The sequence below is a fragment of the Mobula birostris genome, chromosome 1 (genome assembly GCF_030028105.1).
Source record: "Mobula birostris isolate sMobBir1 chromosome 1, sMobBir1.hap1, whole genome shotgun sequence".
NCBI classification, from domain to species: Eukaryota; Metazoa; Chordata; class Chondrichthyes; order Myliobatiformes; family Myliobatidae; genus Mobula; species Mobula birostris.
Window position 1 is genome coordinate 217,760,871 of NC_092370.1, and position 18,140 is coordinate 217,779,010.

At 43.6% G+C, this 18,140-nt stretch overlaps 1 protein-coding gene across 2 annotated transcripts in view; it reads left to right on the forward strand.

Annotated features, from left to right (window-relative positions):
• prkcha (protein kinase C, eta, a) overlaps positions 1-17,804 on the forward strand; it is a 250,281-nt gene extending 232,477 nt beyond the window's left edge. Inside the window, exons 13-14 of one of the 2 annotated variants that reach the window (XM_072271430.1) lie at positions 13,583-13,729; positions 15,673-17,804. In XM_072271430.1, the coding sequence (XP_072127531.1) occupies positions 13,583-13,729; positions 15,673-15,819 (294 nt within the window). In that variant the 3' untranslated portion in view covers positions 15,820-17,804. The remainder of the gene's footprint in view (positions 1-13,582; positions 13,730-15,672) is intronic. The other variant, XM_072271440.1, reaches the window with a different exon arrangement.
• Positions 17,805-18,140: the final 336 nt, after the last annotated feature.

An 18,140-nucleotide genomic window follows, 5' to 3' on the forward strand; every position in this document is an offset into this window, starting at 1 on the left:
GGAAAAGGATAGATCTGGCCCTCAGGTTCAGATCCTAAATTGCAGAAAAGCCAATTTAAATGGTATCAGAATGGATCTGGCAAGTGTGGATTGGAACAGGCTGTTTTCTGCCAAAGGTATACTTAGTTAGTGGGAAGCCTTCAAAAGTGAAATTTTGAGAGTACAAAGCTTGTATGTGTCTGTCAGAATAAAAAGTAAAGATTTCAGGAGATATTACAGGAGTTAAGACAGAAGACATGGTGCATAGCAGGTATATGCAGGTAGGAACAAATAAGGTACTTATTGAGCATAAGAAATACAAGAGAACAAGAAAGAAATCAGGAGGGCTGAAAAGGCATGAGGTTGCTCCAGCAGACAAGGTGAAGGAGAATCCTAAGGATTTCTATAGCTATGTTAAGAGCAAAAGGATTGCAGGGGACAAAATTGGTCCTCTGGATGATCAGAATGGTAATCTATGTATGGAGCCTAAAGATATGGGGGAGATCTTAAATATATATATATTTTTGCATCAGGAGATGGACGTAAAGTCTTTAGAAGTGAGACAAAGCAGCAGCAAGGTCATGGGCCTTATATTTGCAGAGGTAGAGGTGTTTGCTGTCTTGAGGCAAAATAGGGTGGATAACTCCCCAGAGCCTGACAAAGTGTTCCCTCGGGCCCTGTGAGAGGCAAGTGCAGAAATTTCAGGGGCTCTAGCAGAGACATTTAAATCATCCTTAGTGACAGGTGAGGTACCGGAAGATTAGAAGATAGCTAATGTTGTTCCATTGCTTAAGAGAGGCTCTAAAAATAAACCAGGAAGTTATAAGCCAGTGAGCCTGGCATCAGCAGTGGGCAAGATATTGGAAGGTATTCTAAGGACCAGATATTTAAGTATTTGGATAGACAGAGAATGATTAGGGATAGTCCATGTGACTTTGTGCATGGTAAGTAATGTCTAACCCATCTTATAGAGTTTTTCAGGGAGGTATCAGGAAAGTTGTTGAAGGCAAGGAAATGGAAGTTGTTGACAGGGACTTGATAGGTCCCACATGAGAAGTTGGTCAGGAAGATTCAGTTGCTTGGCATTCAGGATGAGGTAATAAATTGGATTAGACATTGGCTTTGTGAGAGAAGCCAGAGAGTGGTAGTAGTTGGTTGCCTCCCTGACTGAAGGCCTGTGACTAGGGGGGTGCCACAGGAATCAGTGTTGGGTTGTTTGTTGTTTATCATCTATATCAACCATCATGGATGATAACGTGGTAAACTGGATCGCCAACTTTGCAGTTGGTACTGAGATTGGGGTTGTAGTGAACAGCAAGGAATACTATCATAGCCTGCAGCGGGATATGGACCAGCTGGAAAAATTGGCTGAAAAATGGCAGATGGAATTTAATACAGAGAAGTGCAAGATGTTTTACTTTGGTAGAACCAAGCAGGGCAGGTCTTACACTGTGAACACAGGCACAGAGGAATTCAGTAAAGCAAAGGGATACGGGAATACAGGTCCACAATTTATTGAAAGTTTGGCATAGATGGATAGGGCCGTAAAGAAAGCTTTAGGCACATTGTCCTTCATAAATTGAAGTACTGATTACGGGAGATGGGATGTTATGTTCGAATTGTATAAGACATTGGTGAGACCTAATTTGAAGTACTGTTTGCAGTTTTTTTTCACCTACCAACAAGAAAGATGTAAATAGGTTTGAAAGGGTAGAAGATTGCACTGAGATTTGATACAGGTACACACAATTATGAGAGGTATCGTTAGGGTAAATGAGAGCAGGCATTTTCCACTGAGGTTTGGTGAGACTACAACTAGAGGTCATAGGTTAAGTGTGAAATGTTCAAGGGGAACATGAGGAGGAACTTTTTCACTCAGAAGGTCATGGGAGCTTGGAACGAGCTGCCAGTGCAAGTGGTTGTTGCAGGGCCAATTTCAACATTTAAGAGAAATTTGGATAGGTACATCAATGGGAGGGGTTTGGAGAGATATGGCCCAGGTGCAGGTTGATTGGACTAGGCAGATTAATGGTTTGGCGCAGTCTTAAGGACGTGTGTTGTTGTGTTCTCTGGCTCTATGACTTGAAAGAGATAAAGTTAGTGATTGGAAAAAGGAGCCAAAAGCAGGAGCTGTAGGCAATGTTAGTGCAGATGATTGATGTTGGTGCTGTCAAGACAAAAGACTGGTTGCAAACTTCCCATTTTTATAAGGTTTATAGTTCAAAGTAAATTTATTATCAAAGTACTTATATGTCACCATATACAGGTCAACCTTCACTAATCCGGCACCACTGGGACCTGAGGAGTGCCGGATTAGTGAAAATGCCGAATTACAGAAGGATCACATTAAGCATAATCAGTGCCAGATTATCGAAGGAACCCGATTACAGGTAGTCGGATTAGTGAAGGTTGACCTGTACTACGCTGAGATTCATTTTCTTACAGACATTCACAGTAGAACAAAGAAATACAATAGGATCAATGAAAATCTACACACAAACAAATAGAAATTGACAAACAGCAGATGTGGGAAAGAAAAAGAAATAGAGATGAGAGAGAGAAAGAGAAAGAACGTGAGTTGCAGAGTCCTTGTAAATGAGGCCATAAATTGGGAATCAGTTCAATGTTGAAGTGAATGAAGTTATTCACACTGGAGTCTGGTGGTTGAAGGATAATGCATTAACTTGTTCATCGCCAAATGGGAAGTCACAGTCTACAATTGCAGAGAAATCAAAAGCTGACCATTCTTGTACCTCATCGTCAGGAAACCTTTCTTCTAAATGAACACAAAGACTATTTATAGAAGTCAACAGTGAACTTGTATCTATGGTGACATTTTCTTCATGTTGTTGGCTTAGCAAAACTTGAACTTCGTCACTCCACGAAATGTTGTCTCCCAGATACTGCTTTCTTGTTAATTTTGCCTCGCGCAAAATGAAGTGAATCAATCGGTGTCAGGCCACTCTTTTGCAGAATCACATGCACACAGCTTAGAGGGAACATAGCCCACAAGCCTTTTCCATTAAGGGAATTCAGTTGTGTGTAAGTATATATATATATATCAATGTATATTATTGGATTCTGTTTCCCTTATTTTTTTCATCATCTTTATTTAAAGTTTCAAGAAAAGTTGGAAAAAATTTTCAGCAACTTCCTGCTTACTCATCAGCTGTTCTGGTCTTTGAAGAGATCTGTCAAACATGTCATGTCGAAAAGCTCTCTAGTATTTCGTCGTCGTTGGGTCGCATCTGAAATCTCCAGTTGGCGGACGATTTCCCTCCACGCCGCTCTGACATGTTGGGAAGTCATGTACTCGGCAGGTTACAGCAATGGTTTGCCTTTGCCTTCCGCCGGGTGAGTTTAAAGAGGACATCACCTCTTGCAGTGGATGACCAGGACGTCTAAGTGCTTTATCGTGCTCTCAGCGCTCCACCACACCTGCTGGCCTGCCTTCTTGACCGTTGGACTATTAATCGGTCTCTTCTGCTCAATCCGCCATGGCCAGACTTCACACACTGGTACAGGCAGATCCCCTACCTCACCGAGGGTCGAAGACCTGTGGGCTACCCTCACCTGGTTTGGTCCGTCTGCCGAGGTGGTTTACTGGGGTGTGGTCACTGCACTTGTTACAACTACTTGGAGCCACAGGTGAGAGCTGAGCTCCAGGTGGGGACCAAAGGTGGACGAATTGTCCTAAAAAAGGGCACGGCAGCCCCCTCCCACCAGAGGTGCTACCCTCTAGTGTCTAGTCAACAATAACAACTTCCATTATTTAAGGTTCTGAAGCAAAGGCATTTCCACACACTCTGCTGGATAGTACCAAATATCTGCAGTCTCCTGTGTCAACAAAGAATTGGTGACTGGTCATAGTATGGATATTACATCAGATAACAAGAAGCTTGCTGAAAGAAGTATGTTTTCGTGAGCATACTGGGTTTGACAGGCAGAGAGCGAGGGAGAGAATTTCAGTCAGAATGCAGCAGCATCACAGCTCAAGGTTCAGCCTTTTCTGTCTCGATACAAAGATCTGATTTTTTTCTGTTTTATGTAGTCTGGCCACAATCCGTGTGCGTACAGGAACATCATAATCTGACCTTCCTGCATCCTGTCTATTTGCACTGAGGTGTGAAACTTGGTTTACAGTGCAGTGAGTCACAGCCACACAATACTTTTATCACATGTTATTTCCCCTTCAATTTACAGGAAGCTGAGCCCTCTCTCTCTCTGTCTTCATCATACTATAACCACCCCTGTGATAGCCTTGGGGTTAATTTCTCATTGCTTAATCTTCCATGCCAGGTTAGCTTTGATATTTGCCAAGGCTTTATGCAAAAAAAATGTTTAAGGCATTTATTTGGCCGAGTTCTGTTTGCTAATTGAGGATACAGAGTAAATTGTCACAAACAAAGGAATAAAATAAAAATAGTGCGAGCAAAGGTGCCCTGCCTACAGGAAATAATTCCTGGAATGTTCTGTAATTCTTCATTTTGCGGGATGATGCAGGAAGCCTTCCTTTAATTAATGTGACAGCACCAGCTTGTCTGCCGTTCGACATCCTGTTTCTTTTCCTCCCCGCCCCCCACCATGTGCACTTTCTGAGTTATTTTGGAGCCGCCTTCTTCTTCTTCTTCATGTGTCTTGCGCGTCACACGCTTGGGCGATCGTGGCACTCCACTTTGAACGATCCCTCGCAGCGTCAATGATATCTCGCACACTTAGATCTGTTAGTTCTTTCACAGTACCCACATATTTTCTTCTTTGCCTTCCTTCCTCTTCCGCGTTTCCCAGGCACACGGCCTTGTAATGTAAGGCATTCTATTTCTCCCTTTCTGATGACATGGCCCAGGAATTTAAGTTTCCCCTCATTTAATGTTCTCATTAAAGATCTTTTTGTATGGGCACGTTGGAGTACAATGACCAATTAACCTACCTAGAACGTTTTTGACTGTGGGAGGAAGCTGGAGGACCCGGAGAAAACTCTCGCATTTCATGAAGAAACTCCTTACATAACCGGCGCCAGAATTGAACTCCAAACTCCAGAACACCCCCAGCTGTAATGGTGTCATGCTAACCACTACGCTTCCATGGTAACAAGCTAATAAATTAAAATTGCAAATATGTGGTGGTTGTGTTAATGAAAATTTATTCTAATCCTGGATGGATAGTGATTTATTCCTAGACTAGGGAGCAGTAATGGCAACAATAAAGCTACCATAAGAAAAAGCATCACTTTTGAAAGGGAAATCTGGTGCCTTTACCTGATCTGTCCTGTGCAAGACCCAGAGTAAAATAGAATAAAGTAGGACTTTATTTCTGGAGCACAGGAGAATGAAGAGAGATCTGGTGCAGGTATACAAAATTATGAGGGCTATAGATAGGGTAAATGCAAGCAGGCTTTTCCCACTGAGGTTGGGTGAGACTACAACTAGAGGTCATGGGTTAAGGGTGAAAGGTGAAATGTTTAAGGGGAACTTCTTCACTCAGAGGTCGGAGAGAGTGTGGAATGAGCTGCAGAGAAAGTGGCAGATATGGGTACTTATGTACATGGATTGGAGGGGGATGGAGGGCAAAGGGCCAGGTGCAGATCAATGAGGCAAAATAATAGTTTGGCGTGAACTAGATGGGCTGAACAGCCTGTTTCCTGGCTCTGTGACTCTAAGATAGTTCATTCCTACCTGCCATGTGAAATAGCCGGTTATTTGAAATCAGTTTTAGCTTTATTTGTCACATGCACATTGAAACATCGGAACACAGCATTGTTTGAGTCAACGACACAGAGTCTGAGATGTGCTGGGGGCAGCCCGTTAGTGTCACTATGCTTCCAGCACCAACAAAGCATGCCCAGAACTTACTGACCCTAATTTCTACATTTTTTTTGGCATGTGGGTGGAAACCAGAGCAGCTGGAGGAAGTTCACATGATCACAGGGAGAAGATGCAAACTCTTCATAGACAGCAGAAATTAAATCCTGGTCTTACAGCTGGCTAACATTACTTGAAATATTTTTGATGGGTGCATTTAAGTACTGAAAAGAATGAGTGAGTAAAGAGCATCTAAAGAATTGAGGTTACAGGAATTATTAAAAGGTAAACGAGGACATAGAACCATAGAACACTACAGCACAGAAAACAGGCCATTCGGCCCTTCTAGTCTGTGCTGAAACTTTATTCCGCTAGTCCCATTGACCTGCACCCAGTCCATAGCCCTCCAGACCTCTCCCATCTATCCAATTTATTCTTAAAACTTAAGAGTGAGCCCGCACTTACCACATCAGGTGGCAGCTCGTTCCACACTCCCACCACTCTCTGAGTGAAGAAGTTCCCCCTAATGTTCCCCCTAAACCTTTCCCCTTTCACCCTAAAGCTGTGTCCTCTCGTATCTATCTCTCCTAATCTAAGTGGAAAGAGCCTATTCACATTTACTCTGTCTATACCCCTCATAATTTTGTACACCTCTATCAAATCTCCCCTCATTCTTCTACACTCCAAGGAATAAAGTCCTAACCTGTTCAATCTTTCCCTGTAACTCAACTCCTGAAGTCCTGGCAGCATCCTAGTAAATCTTCTCTGCACTCTTTCAATCTTACTGATATCCTTCCTATAGTTAGGTGACTAGAACTGTATCCAGTACTCCAGATTTGGCCTCACCAATGTCTTACACAACCTCACCTTAACATCCCAACTCGTATACTCAATAGTTTGATTTATGAATGCCAGGATGCCAAAAGCCTTCTTTACAACCCTGTCTACCTGTGACGCCACTTTCAGGGAATTATGTATCTGAACTCCCAGATCCCTTTGTTCCTCTGCACTCCTCAGTGCTCTACCATTTACTGTGAATGTCCTACCTTGATTTGTCCTTTCAAAATGCAACACCTCACACTTGTCTGCATTAAATTCCATCTGCCATTTTCTGGCCCATTTTTCCAGTTGGTCCAGATCCCTCTGCAAGCTTTGAAAGCGTTCCTCACTGTCCACAACACCTCCAATCTTGCTGATCCAATTTATCACATTATCATCTAGATCATTGATATAGACAACAAACAACAACGGTCCCAGCACAGGTTCCTGAGGCACACCACTCACAGGCCTCCAGTCTGAGAAGCAATCATCCACTACCACTCTCTGTCTTCTCCCACACAGCCAATTTTGAATCCAGTTTACAACCTCTCCATGGATACCTAGTGTCTGAACCTTCTGAACTAACCTCCCATGTGGGACCTTGTCAAAGGCCTTACTAAAGTCCATGTAGACAACATCCACAGCCTTTCCTTCATTTACTTTCTTGGTAACTTCCTCGAAAAACTCTACAAAATTTGTTAAACGCGATCTACCACGCACAAAGCCATGCTGACTATCCTTAATCAGCCCTTGGCTGTCCAAATACTTGTATATCCGATCTCTCAGAACACCTTCTAGTACTTTTCCTACTACTGATGTCAGGCTCATTGGCCTGTAATTACCCGGTTTACTCTCGGAGCCTTTTTTAATCAACGGAACAACATGAGCTACCCTCCAATCCTCCGGCACCGCACCAGTGGCTAAGAACATTTTAACTATTTCTGCCAGGGCCCCTGCAATTTCTACACTAGTCTCTCTCAAGGTCCGAGGAAATAGCATGTCAGGTCCGAGGAAATAGCATGTCAGGCCCGGGGGATTTATCTACCTTTATTCGCTGTAAGGCAGCAAGCATCTCCTCCTCTTTAATCTCTATATGTTCCTTGACGCTACTGCTTGTTTCCCTTCCTTCCATATACGCTATGCCAGTTTCCTGAGTAAATACTGATGCAAAAATACTGTTTAAGATCTCCCCCATCTCGTGTGGCTCCACACATTGATGACCACTCTGATCTTTTAGGGGACCAATTTTGACCCTTACTATCCTTTTACCCTTAATATACTTGTAGAAACCCTTCGGGTTTACCTTCACATTATCTGCCAAAGCAACCTCATGTCTTCTTTTTGCCTTCCTGATTTCCTTCTTTAGTATTTTCTTACATTTTCTATACTCTTCGAGTACCACATTTGTTCCTTGTCGCCTATACCTGCTCTGCACCTCTCTCTTTTTCTTAACCAGATCGCCAATATCCCTTGAAAACCAAGGTTCGCTATGCCTCTTGACTTTTCCTTTAATTCTGGCAGGAACATGCAAACTCTGCACTCTCAAAATTTCGCCTTTGAAGGCCTTCCACTTACTGAACACATCCTTGCCAGAAAACAACTTATCCCAATCCACTCTTCCTAGATCCTTTCTCATTTCCACAGAATTGGCCCTTTTCCAATTTAGAACCTCATCTCGAGGACCAGACCTATCCTTATCCATAATTAACTTGAAACTAATGACATTATGGTCACTGGACCCAAAACGTTCGCCTACACATACTTCTGTCACCTGACCTGTCTGGTTCCCTAATAGGAGATCAAGTATTGCATCCTCTCTCATTGGTACCTCTATATATTGATTTAGAAAACTTTCCTGAACACATTTGACAAATTCCAAGCCATCTAGGCCTTTCACAGTGTGGGAGTCCCAGACAAAATGTGGAAAGTTAAAATCCCCTACTATTACAACTTTCTGTTTCTTACATCGGTCTGCTATCTCTCTACAAATTTGCTCCTCCAATTCTCTCTGACTATTGGGCTGTCTATAATACAACCCTATTAGTGTGGTTACACCTTTCCTGTTCCTCAGCTCCACTCATATGGCCTCTGTAGACGAGCCCTCCGGGCTGTCCTGTCTACACACAGCTGTGATATTCTCCATGACTAATAATGCCACTCCTCCCCCTTTCATTCCTCCCCCTCTGTCACATCTGAAACAATGGAACCCTGGAACATTAAGCTGCCAGTCCTGCCCCTCCTGCAGCCAAGTCTCACTAATAGCAATAATGTCGTAATCCCACGTGCCAATCCACACCCTAAACTCATCTGCCTTACCTACAATACTCCTTGCATTGAAATAGATGCACCTGAGCACATTTCTATCACGTACAAACCTTTGATTTCTGTCTATACATGTAGCCCTCGCATGAACTTTATCCTCCTCCACCTCACTATCTGCTTTAACACTCTGGTTCCCCTCCCCCTGCAAATCTAGTTTAAACCCTCCGGAGCAGCATTAGCAAATCTACCCGCAAGGATGTTAGTCCCCCTCCAGTTCAGGTGCAAACCGTCCTGTTGGAACGGGTCCCACCTTCCCTGGAACAAAGCCCAATTGTGTAGAAACATGAAGCCCTCCCTCCTGCACCAACTCCTTAGCTACGTATTTAGCTGCATTATCTTCCTATTTCTAGCCTCACTACCACGTGGCATGGGTAGCAATCCTGAGATTGCAACCCTGGAGGTCCTGTCCTTCAACTTTGCACCTAACTCCCTAATCTCTCTTTGCAGGACCTCCTCCTCCTTCCTATCCACGTCATTGGTCCCTACATGGACCATGACATCTGGCTGCTCACCCTCCCTCTTGAGAATATTGAGAACTCGATCTGAGATATCGCGGACCCTGGCACCAGGGAGGTGTGATGATTAAATATACTTCATTTTAAGATCTGTAAGAATGGGCAATATATGCTTGCCTTGCCAATGACAGCCTCATCTTGTACATGAATGTAGAAAAGACATTCATACCCACAGCTGATTAAACTGAAAATTAAGTCAGCATAACTTGTGTGTCTGCATACACATGCAAGTGTGTGCATGAATGCAAATGTGTGTGCATAGACACACATGCTTGCATGCATGTGTGCACTCACAAATAATTGTGAGTTAGTGTGTCTAACCACTGATTTTACATGAGCGTCAAAGTTAAAGACCAGGGATTAAAAACATCTTCTGCAGCACAGTGCAGATGCTGAAAATCTGCAGGAACAAAAACAGTCTGCTGAAGGAAGTCAGTGGGTCAAGAAGCATCCATGTAAAGAAAGGAATTGGCACCATTTCAGGTAAAAGCGGGACAGCAGGCCACAGATGCTGCTTGACTCACCGAGTTGCTCCAGAAGAACTTGCACGGCACAGCACGCAATGAGAGGAAGAGAAATGAGCTCTCCTCTGAATCTGAGTTCCATTGAATTCAATCAGAAAGATGAACACACCCATTTTATTAATTTGATTGTTTAGTGCTATGAACAGAGGATAAGCATTTTCACCTTTTAATCACCACATGTCCTATTTCATTTTTTAATAATTCCTGTAACCTCAATATTTTGGATTACCCTACTCACTTTTTCCACTTTAATATTTAAGTGCGCCTATCAAAAGTATCTCAACCAGTGTTAGAATGCTTAACCATTTATGACTAAGGGAATAGCCACATTCACTATTAATTTGTGAGTCAGTTAAGGACATAAACATATATTAAAGAAGTAGTATAATCTGCAATGCACCATGATCACCCATCGTAAATATAGCCATAGAACTAATAGAGTACAAATAAACTCAAGAGATTCTGCAGGTGCTGGAGATCCAGAGCAAGACACACAAAATGCTGGAGCACTAAAGTGCTGGCAGCAGCATCAAAGGATAGGAATAAACTGTCAATATTTCCAGCTGAAACTCTTCTTTGGAGCTAGTAAGGAAGATGGAAGAATTCAGAATAAGAAGATAGGGAAGGAATGCAAGCTCGAAGGTGATAGGTGAATCCAGGTAAGGGGAAAATAGGTGGGTGGGGTAGGGAGGATGAAGTAAAAGGCCTCCCTCTGGTGCCCCCCTTTCCCTTTCTCTTATTTTCCACTCTCCTCTCCTATCAGATTCCTCCTTCTTCAGCCCTTTACTTTTTCCATCCATCACCTCCCAGCTTCTCACTTCAATCCCCTCCCCTTCCCCTCCTCCCCTCCCCTCCTCCCCTCCCCTCCCCTCCTCCCCTCCCCTCCTCCCCTCCCCTCCTCCCCTCCCCTCCTCCCCTCCCCTCCTCCCCTCCCCTCCTCCCCTCCCCTCCCCTCCTCCCCTCCTCCCCTCCTCCCCTCCCCTCCTCCCCTCCTCCCCTCCCCTCCCCCCTCCCCTCCCCCTCCCCCTCCCCCCCTCCCCTCCCCCTCTCCTCCCCTCCCCCTCTCCTCCCCTCCCCCTCTCCTCCCCTCCCCCTCCTCCCCCTCCCCTCTCCCCCTCCCCCTCCCCTCTCCCCCTCCCCCTCCCCTCCTCTCCCCTCCTCTCCCCTCCTCTCCCCCTCTCCTCTCCCTCTCTCTCCTCTCCCTCTCTCCCCTCTCCCCCCCTCTCCCCTCTCCCCCCTCTCCCCTCTCCCCCCTCCCCCCCCTCCTCCCTCCCCCCTCTCCTCCCTCCCCCTCTCCTCTCCCCCCTCCCCCCTCTCCTCTCCCCCTCCCCCCTCTCCTCTCCCCCCTCCCCCCTCCTCCCCCCCTCCTCTCCCCCTCCTCCCCCCCTCCTCTCCCCCCTCCCCCCCTCCCCCCCTCCCCCCCTCCCCTCTCCCCCCCTCCCCCCCTCCCCTCTCCCCCCTCCCCCCCTCCCCTCTCCCCCTCCCCCCCTCCCCTCTCCCCCCTCTCCCCCCTCTCCCCCCTCTCCCCCCTCTCCCCCCTCCCCTCCTCCCCTCCCCTCCTCCCCTCCCCTCCTCCCCTCCCCTCCCATCCCCTCCCCTCCTTCCCTCCCCTCCTCTTCTTCTTCTTCTTCTTCTTCTTCTTCTTCTTCTTCTTCTTCTTCTTCTTCTTCTTCTTCTCCTCCTCCTCCTCCTCCTCCTCCTCTCCCCCCCCCACCCCGCTCCTGAGTGCCTATCCATTTTTATAGGGGCTGTTCTGTTCGTTGCAATCTGTGAGGGTGGTTCTAGCTGTCTATCTCATTAACTGTAACATTTGGGTGCATTTAAGCAAAACTGATTTTATACTTGTTTTTAAAGAGAACCCCTCATCAGTTGTCGACCAATCCATACCTTTACAGGATAAAAATGACCGTTTGTAAAAGAACATAGTCATTAGGATTGCCGGCAAATTTCAAGGATATTAAGCTGTCATTGGAGAGCAGGTTAGAACTGGTTTCTAGTTTGTGTAGGTTTGATTATTTGTTGGCAGACGTGAAGGATATTAAACTGTCATTGGACAAACAGATTGGAACTGGTTTCTAGCTTGTGTGAGCTTGACAATTGGCTGGGGAAAGAAATAACTTGGTTGATGAGTAAAACAGGTGGAAATGCTCATTATTCTTTATGATGTGTCAATAAACTGGAAAACAGGTAGTTTACTAACTAATCCAAGATCATGTTACCATTTCACAATCTTTACATTGTATTGCTGATATACTTTCTTTAAACAAATAAATTAACAGTGTGTAGATCTGTAAGAAATGATGATGTCTACCATAATCACCTGCGAGACATGATGATGCCTACTATGATCACCATATCTTCCGTACTTCAGGTTTAGGTGGCAATTAATTTCCGGGCCACTTAATTTACATTTTTGCACAAATAACTTACCAGTGCTGGTAGTGTCTGCTTTCAACAGACTTGTACAACTCACTTCATGGGCCACTTCCTGAAATTAAAGTTAGGATCGTGTACCTTGTGGATCTGAAGCAGGTCAAATCTCAAGCATAAGGTGGCATGCAAGAATATCACAATGGACCATTAAAACCCCTTTAATAGTCAGCTGCCATGTGGCTGGGACTCTGCCCCATTTACAGTGCGAGGCATGCAGCTGATTTCAGCTGGCAAGAGGAGTTTTGTATTTCTGCCAGAAGATCCATTTCCAATATTAGTGAAGCTCTTTTCATTCACACCCCAAGGTGTCTTCCGAGATCCTGTACTGCTGCTGCCCGACTTTGGTTCCATCATACTGTACTGCTTCATACCGAGAGCAGCCCCAGGCTGCATCACTGCCTGGTATGACAGCTCCAATAAGCAGGATCAAAAGAGTGGACTCAGCCAGCCCCATCTTGGCCACAAACCTCACCGCCATTAAGGACACCTTCGGAAAGCGATGCCTCAACAAGGCAGCATCCATCATTAAGGAACCTCTCCAAATGGTCCTTCTCATTACTACCATCAGGGAGGAGGCATAGGAGTCCAAAGACTCACAGTCAGTGTTTTAGGAACAGCTTCTTCCCCTCTGAAATCAGATTTCTGAACCAACCACGAACCCATGAACACTGCCTCACTATTCCTCTTTTGCACTATTTTTTTTCACTGTAACTTATAGTAATTTTTAATGTCTTGTGCCGTACTGCTGCAACAAAACAAACAAATTTCACAGGATGCATCAGTGATCAAAAAAAAACCTGGTCTGATTTCCCCTAGCCCTCAGTCCAAAGCTGCTGAAGCCACTTTCAGTGCAGACATATCCAATTGCTCACTACACAGAGGAGGCACAATAGAGAGAGCTTCTAATCCGTGGTGAGCACCACGTCATGAGATGTAGATCTTTTCCAAGCTACCCAGGACCTTACTGTGTTTTAAATGAGGGAGCGAATTGAATAAAGGTCAGTCTGTGCCAATTTCAGCAGCTGGTTGAGACACTGGTGAGCAATTCACATTCAACAGGTTATTGCCTGCTTTCTTCAGAAAAGAAACTAAGAGCATCTTGGTAGGAAATTTCAAAGTTAGGCTATGCTCTAATTTAGGCACACTTATGCAATCAATGTGTAACAGTTTTCTTCTTTTTTTCCACCAGTTTATGATAAAAAATCCAACCAAACGGCTAGGATGTGTTGCAACACAAGGTGGAGAGCAAGCCATTTTGGACCACTCCTTCTTTCAGGGAATTGATTGGGAAATGCTTGAACAGCGAAAGATCAAACCGCCTTTTAAACCCAGGATTGTAAGTTTTCTTATTAAAATGAGAAAGTTTGTCCCTTATAATAACCTTCAAAATGCCGAAAGTTTGGTTGTGGGCGAAAAAGCTCAATTATACAACATAATACATCTCTGCCTGTTTCTTCTGTGCTCCTCTTTCTGAGTACACTTTACACTGAAGTGATCAGAGGTATACTTATGTTTTGGCAGTAGGGTTCGAAAGATTTACTGCATATATTTCCTCTGTTGAGTCAATGTTACAAAACATACTAGAGTGTATTTTAAATGACACGGTCCTATCCTATTTTGTCTATTCTGTGTCTGCACAATGATAGTTCAAAATTTATGAAAACACCAAAGCATTTACAGTCAGTAAAACTACAGCTTTTAGAATATTGACTGGCTAAGATGGAGGGACTGATGCATATATAATGATTTCCAATAAAAGAAAGTCTGCCTCTCCACAATATAGCTCAGGCTTTCAGTATGCCATTATTTTTTTTACTGAACCACTTCAGATAGAACAAGTTTTGTTTAATTTGGCTGTTGGTGCAATGGAATCTGTCTAGCTTATATTGCAGTGTACAGAGATTTCAAAGTTTCAGACCTGGGAAAATCTATTCAGCCTGTAACCATGGTTACTAAGGCTACCTGCCATGAAAGGCTGAGCTTGTGTGCCTGGCTGGCTCAGATATTAACAGGAGTTATTAATATTGCTTCTCTACCTGTAGGTGTTTATTTTCCTCCTTGCCGTTCACTTCTGTCTGCAGGGCCATCCCATTCACCTCACCCTGAAGGAGAACTTCTATGATGGCATTTTCAGTGCTCATTTGTTGCCAAATATACTCAAATTTGTGTGGTTAGAGCTCATTATTGATCATATCTTTGTAGATCTCCTGGAGGTTTTAATCAATTTAGAGAAAATTTGTTAAGTGAGTCAATGTCATGCTAAAATGGCACCAAAAAAAACTCAGTGGGATGTGTGCAGTGCTGACATTGAATCTTTAAATGGCCATCCCTAATAATAACTAATAAAGTATTAGTTAGCCAGTGCCTTAAACAGGTGCTCTCCCTGCCATAAAGGTTTTCAGCAACGCCATATGGTCAGATATTTCGGGATTTTGACCCAGTGACAATGAAAGAGCGTCAATGTACATGCAAGGTTTCTGAGTTGGAATTATCCTTCTTCAAGTGGGATCCTCCCTTTATCCCTTGCCTTGTCCTTCTGGATGTAGGGATCACAGGATTGGAAGGGTTCTTTAGTTAGTTTCTGCCATGCACTTTGTAAGTGGTAGGTGCTATAACCTTCTGCATTGCGGTGAAGAGGGTTACCTTTTCGATAGAAGGTCAACGTAAATCCTATGGCTGCCCTTGTCCTGGATGGTGTCACCATCCTCAGATGTGTTGGAACTAAACTCATCCAGCCACATGCATTATGCTATCATGCACACGCATTATACTATGGGAGGATGTAAATATGACTCACTCAGTCCAGGATATCTAACCTCTAACCTACTGTTGAAGAATTTGTGTGGCTGATCTGGCTACACTTCTAATAAACGGTGACCCAAAAGCAAATTTGGAGATGGTAATGTCATAAGGAAAGTGTTCAGTGTTTTCTATTAGATAATCACTTCCTCAAATGTGCGTGGAGCAAAAGCTGCTCACCACTTTCCTGCCAAACTCATGTGGCATTTGAATGCAACTTGGACCATAGGTCGAGGTGACAAGACGTAGGGCATTGTCCTGGGATTTTGCTTGGCGCCTCTGTGACAGTTTAATGGGATGGCCAGTTTGTTTACCACAGAGCTGACTTGACGTCATATGTCTGGATTTGAAGGGGAAGAGTCTGGACTCAAAAGCAGATGAGAGTGATATTTAAATTTGAATGTCCACCTCAAAAGAGAATTATACATGATACATAAGATCAATCATCTTATAAAATAACACATTTTTCTTTCCTGTCAGAAAACAAACAGGGACGTAAATAACTTTGATCGAGACTTCACTGCAGAGAAGCCTGTATTGACACCAATTGATGAGGCACTTGTCCGCATGATAAATCAAGATGAATTCAAAGGGTTTTCTTTTGTTGCTGAAGATGTGTGTGCATGAAGTACAAATTCATCAGCACGGGAACATTTCTGGAAAGCTCACGAGTACCAGCATCGCAGAGCCCACCTCAAGCAAGTGGAATGGTTGGGCAGAAAGTTTATACAGACAATATCGTTACCGTTACTGAAGCGAGAACTGGCATGCTGTTTATATTGATTTTTTTGTTTGTGCAACTTTGTGAAACTGAGTGGCTTTGAATCACTGTCCATTATCTTTCTACCAACCAGTCTTTTGAATATCAGAAGTTAGGGCGTCATGAAGCAATCAATTACGAATAAGTATTGTTACAATGGACCATTAAATTATGCATCCTTCATTTGCACTTAGCTGTTTAGGTATTTAATTAGCTGTGTATCTATCAACAGAAACCGAGATTTGCTAATAGTAAACAGTTCTACACTTCCATAAACTATATTTGAGTCTTTTCAGTAGAAAACCCTTCTTTCTTTATATAGAAGGATGTCTTTTGAGATTGCCACGTTCATTCATTGGGTCAAGGGTGGGTGGGAGGCATATCTTGCAGACTGTTTTACATTGTGTTCAGCTTGAAGTAGACATCACTTTGATAAACTGTGGAGGATTTTAGTTGTGGAATGAAAAGTATGAACTGTTCTGTGTATATAAGTTATAGCTGTTGGCAAATAAATATTAAAAAGAATGCATATTTTGTATTTAAAAGGTTTAAACTGCACCAGTTCTTGGAGTTCTACCACTCAGGAGAGAGAGCGTAAACAGACCTTTTAGCCAACCAAGTCCACATCAACCACAAATTTCACCAATCCTACATTAATTCAATTATTTTTTAAAATTTCCTCATAAACTTCTCAACTCCCCATACTGCTTATTTATATTCTAGGGGCAATTTACAGTGACCAATTAACCTATGAACTTGCTCATCTTTCAGGAGGAACACCTGGAGAAAACCCACACGGTTTCTTTCAGGAAGAATGTGCAAACTCCACAGAGACAGCACCTGAGGTCACGGTTGAACCCAGGTATCTGGCATGTTGAGGCAATGGTCCCACCAGCTGTGCCATGGCACCATGCCAAGCATATAATCAGATATTGAGATTCTGAAATGTCATGGCATGAAACACTGTATCTCATTGTCTTAGGGTCATAGGTCTGAACAGCACTTAAATGGGCACTTAGTCCACCATCCATGCCAATTTTCTATCCTATTTACCTCCAGTAGGTCGATACCCTTCGAAGACATTCCAATTTAAGAACTTACCTGTGACGTAGTGACTACTGTAAATGTATTTCCACCATCACCTGGAGTAGTGTGTTCTAAATATCAACCATTCTGTAAAAAAAAAACTTTCCCCCTTTCCTTTAAAAACCTTATTTCTCACCTTAAGGCTAAGCTCTCTTGTGTTTTATACCCTATCTACTGGAAAAAGTTTCTGACTACTCTTTCTTTGCTTCTTATAATTTTATCTCTCTCTGTCAGATCACCCCCTTAGCATCCTTCACTCCAGGGAAAACAAACACTGCCTAGCCAATCCCTCCTCATAACTGGTCCACCAATCCAGGCAACATCCTAGGGAATTCTCTGCATGCTCTCCAATACAACCACATCCTTCCTAAGCTGTGATGACCAGAACTGCACTCAGTACTCCAAGTGTGGTCCAACTAGAGTCTTATAAAATCATAACATGACATCCCAACTGTATATTCTATGCCCTGACCTTTGAAGGTGAGCATGCCATATGCCTTCTCCTCAGTCTGCCTTGTGTCAATATGGAAATGAACCCAAAGGTTCCTCTGTCCATCATCATTGTTAGTGTTCTGCTTTATCCTATCCCTATTGGACTTTCGGAAAAGCATCACTGTGAAGGGAGCTTTGTAAACATCTGCAAGGGGCAGGTATGAAGACGGATCCCTGCCTGTATTTACTCTGCACTGTCTGCATTGTTGATGCCAGATCAATTGTACATTGTATATGTTCATTCAAAGTGTTCAATATTTTATAAATACAAATTTCTGCTTTCAAACAGACAGATTACATATTAAATATGAGCAAATTAGGAGGCTTCCTCTTGGCATATTGTTGGTTCTCCTCACTTACAACAGGACTTTTATTTCTATTGATTCCAAGACCTGATCTCTGCTATCTAGAATGAAGAGGACAGCATCACATGGGAACATCACCAACATCTTCCACTCCAAGTCAAGCCTGACATGGTAAAGGTATTTCTTATTTTTCACTGGCTCAAAATCCTCCAACTTTATGCATTAAAATGATTGCAACGGTTCAAGGGAGTCCATGACCAGTTCCACAAGGATGGTTACAGGTGGGTACTCGACGCCAGTTCTGC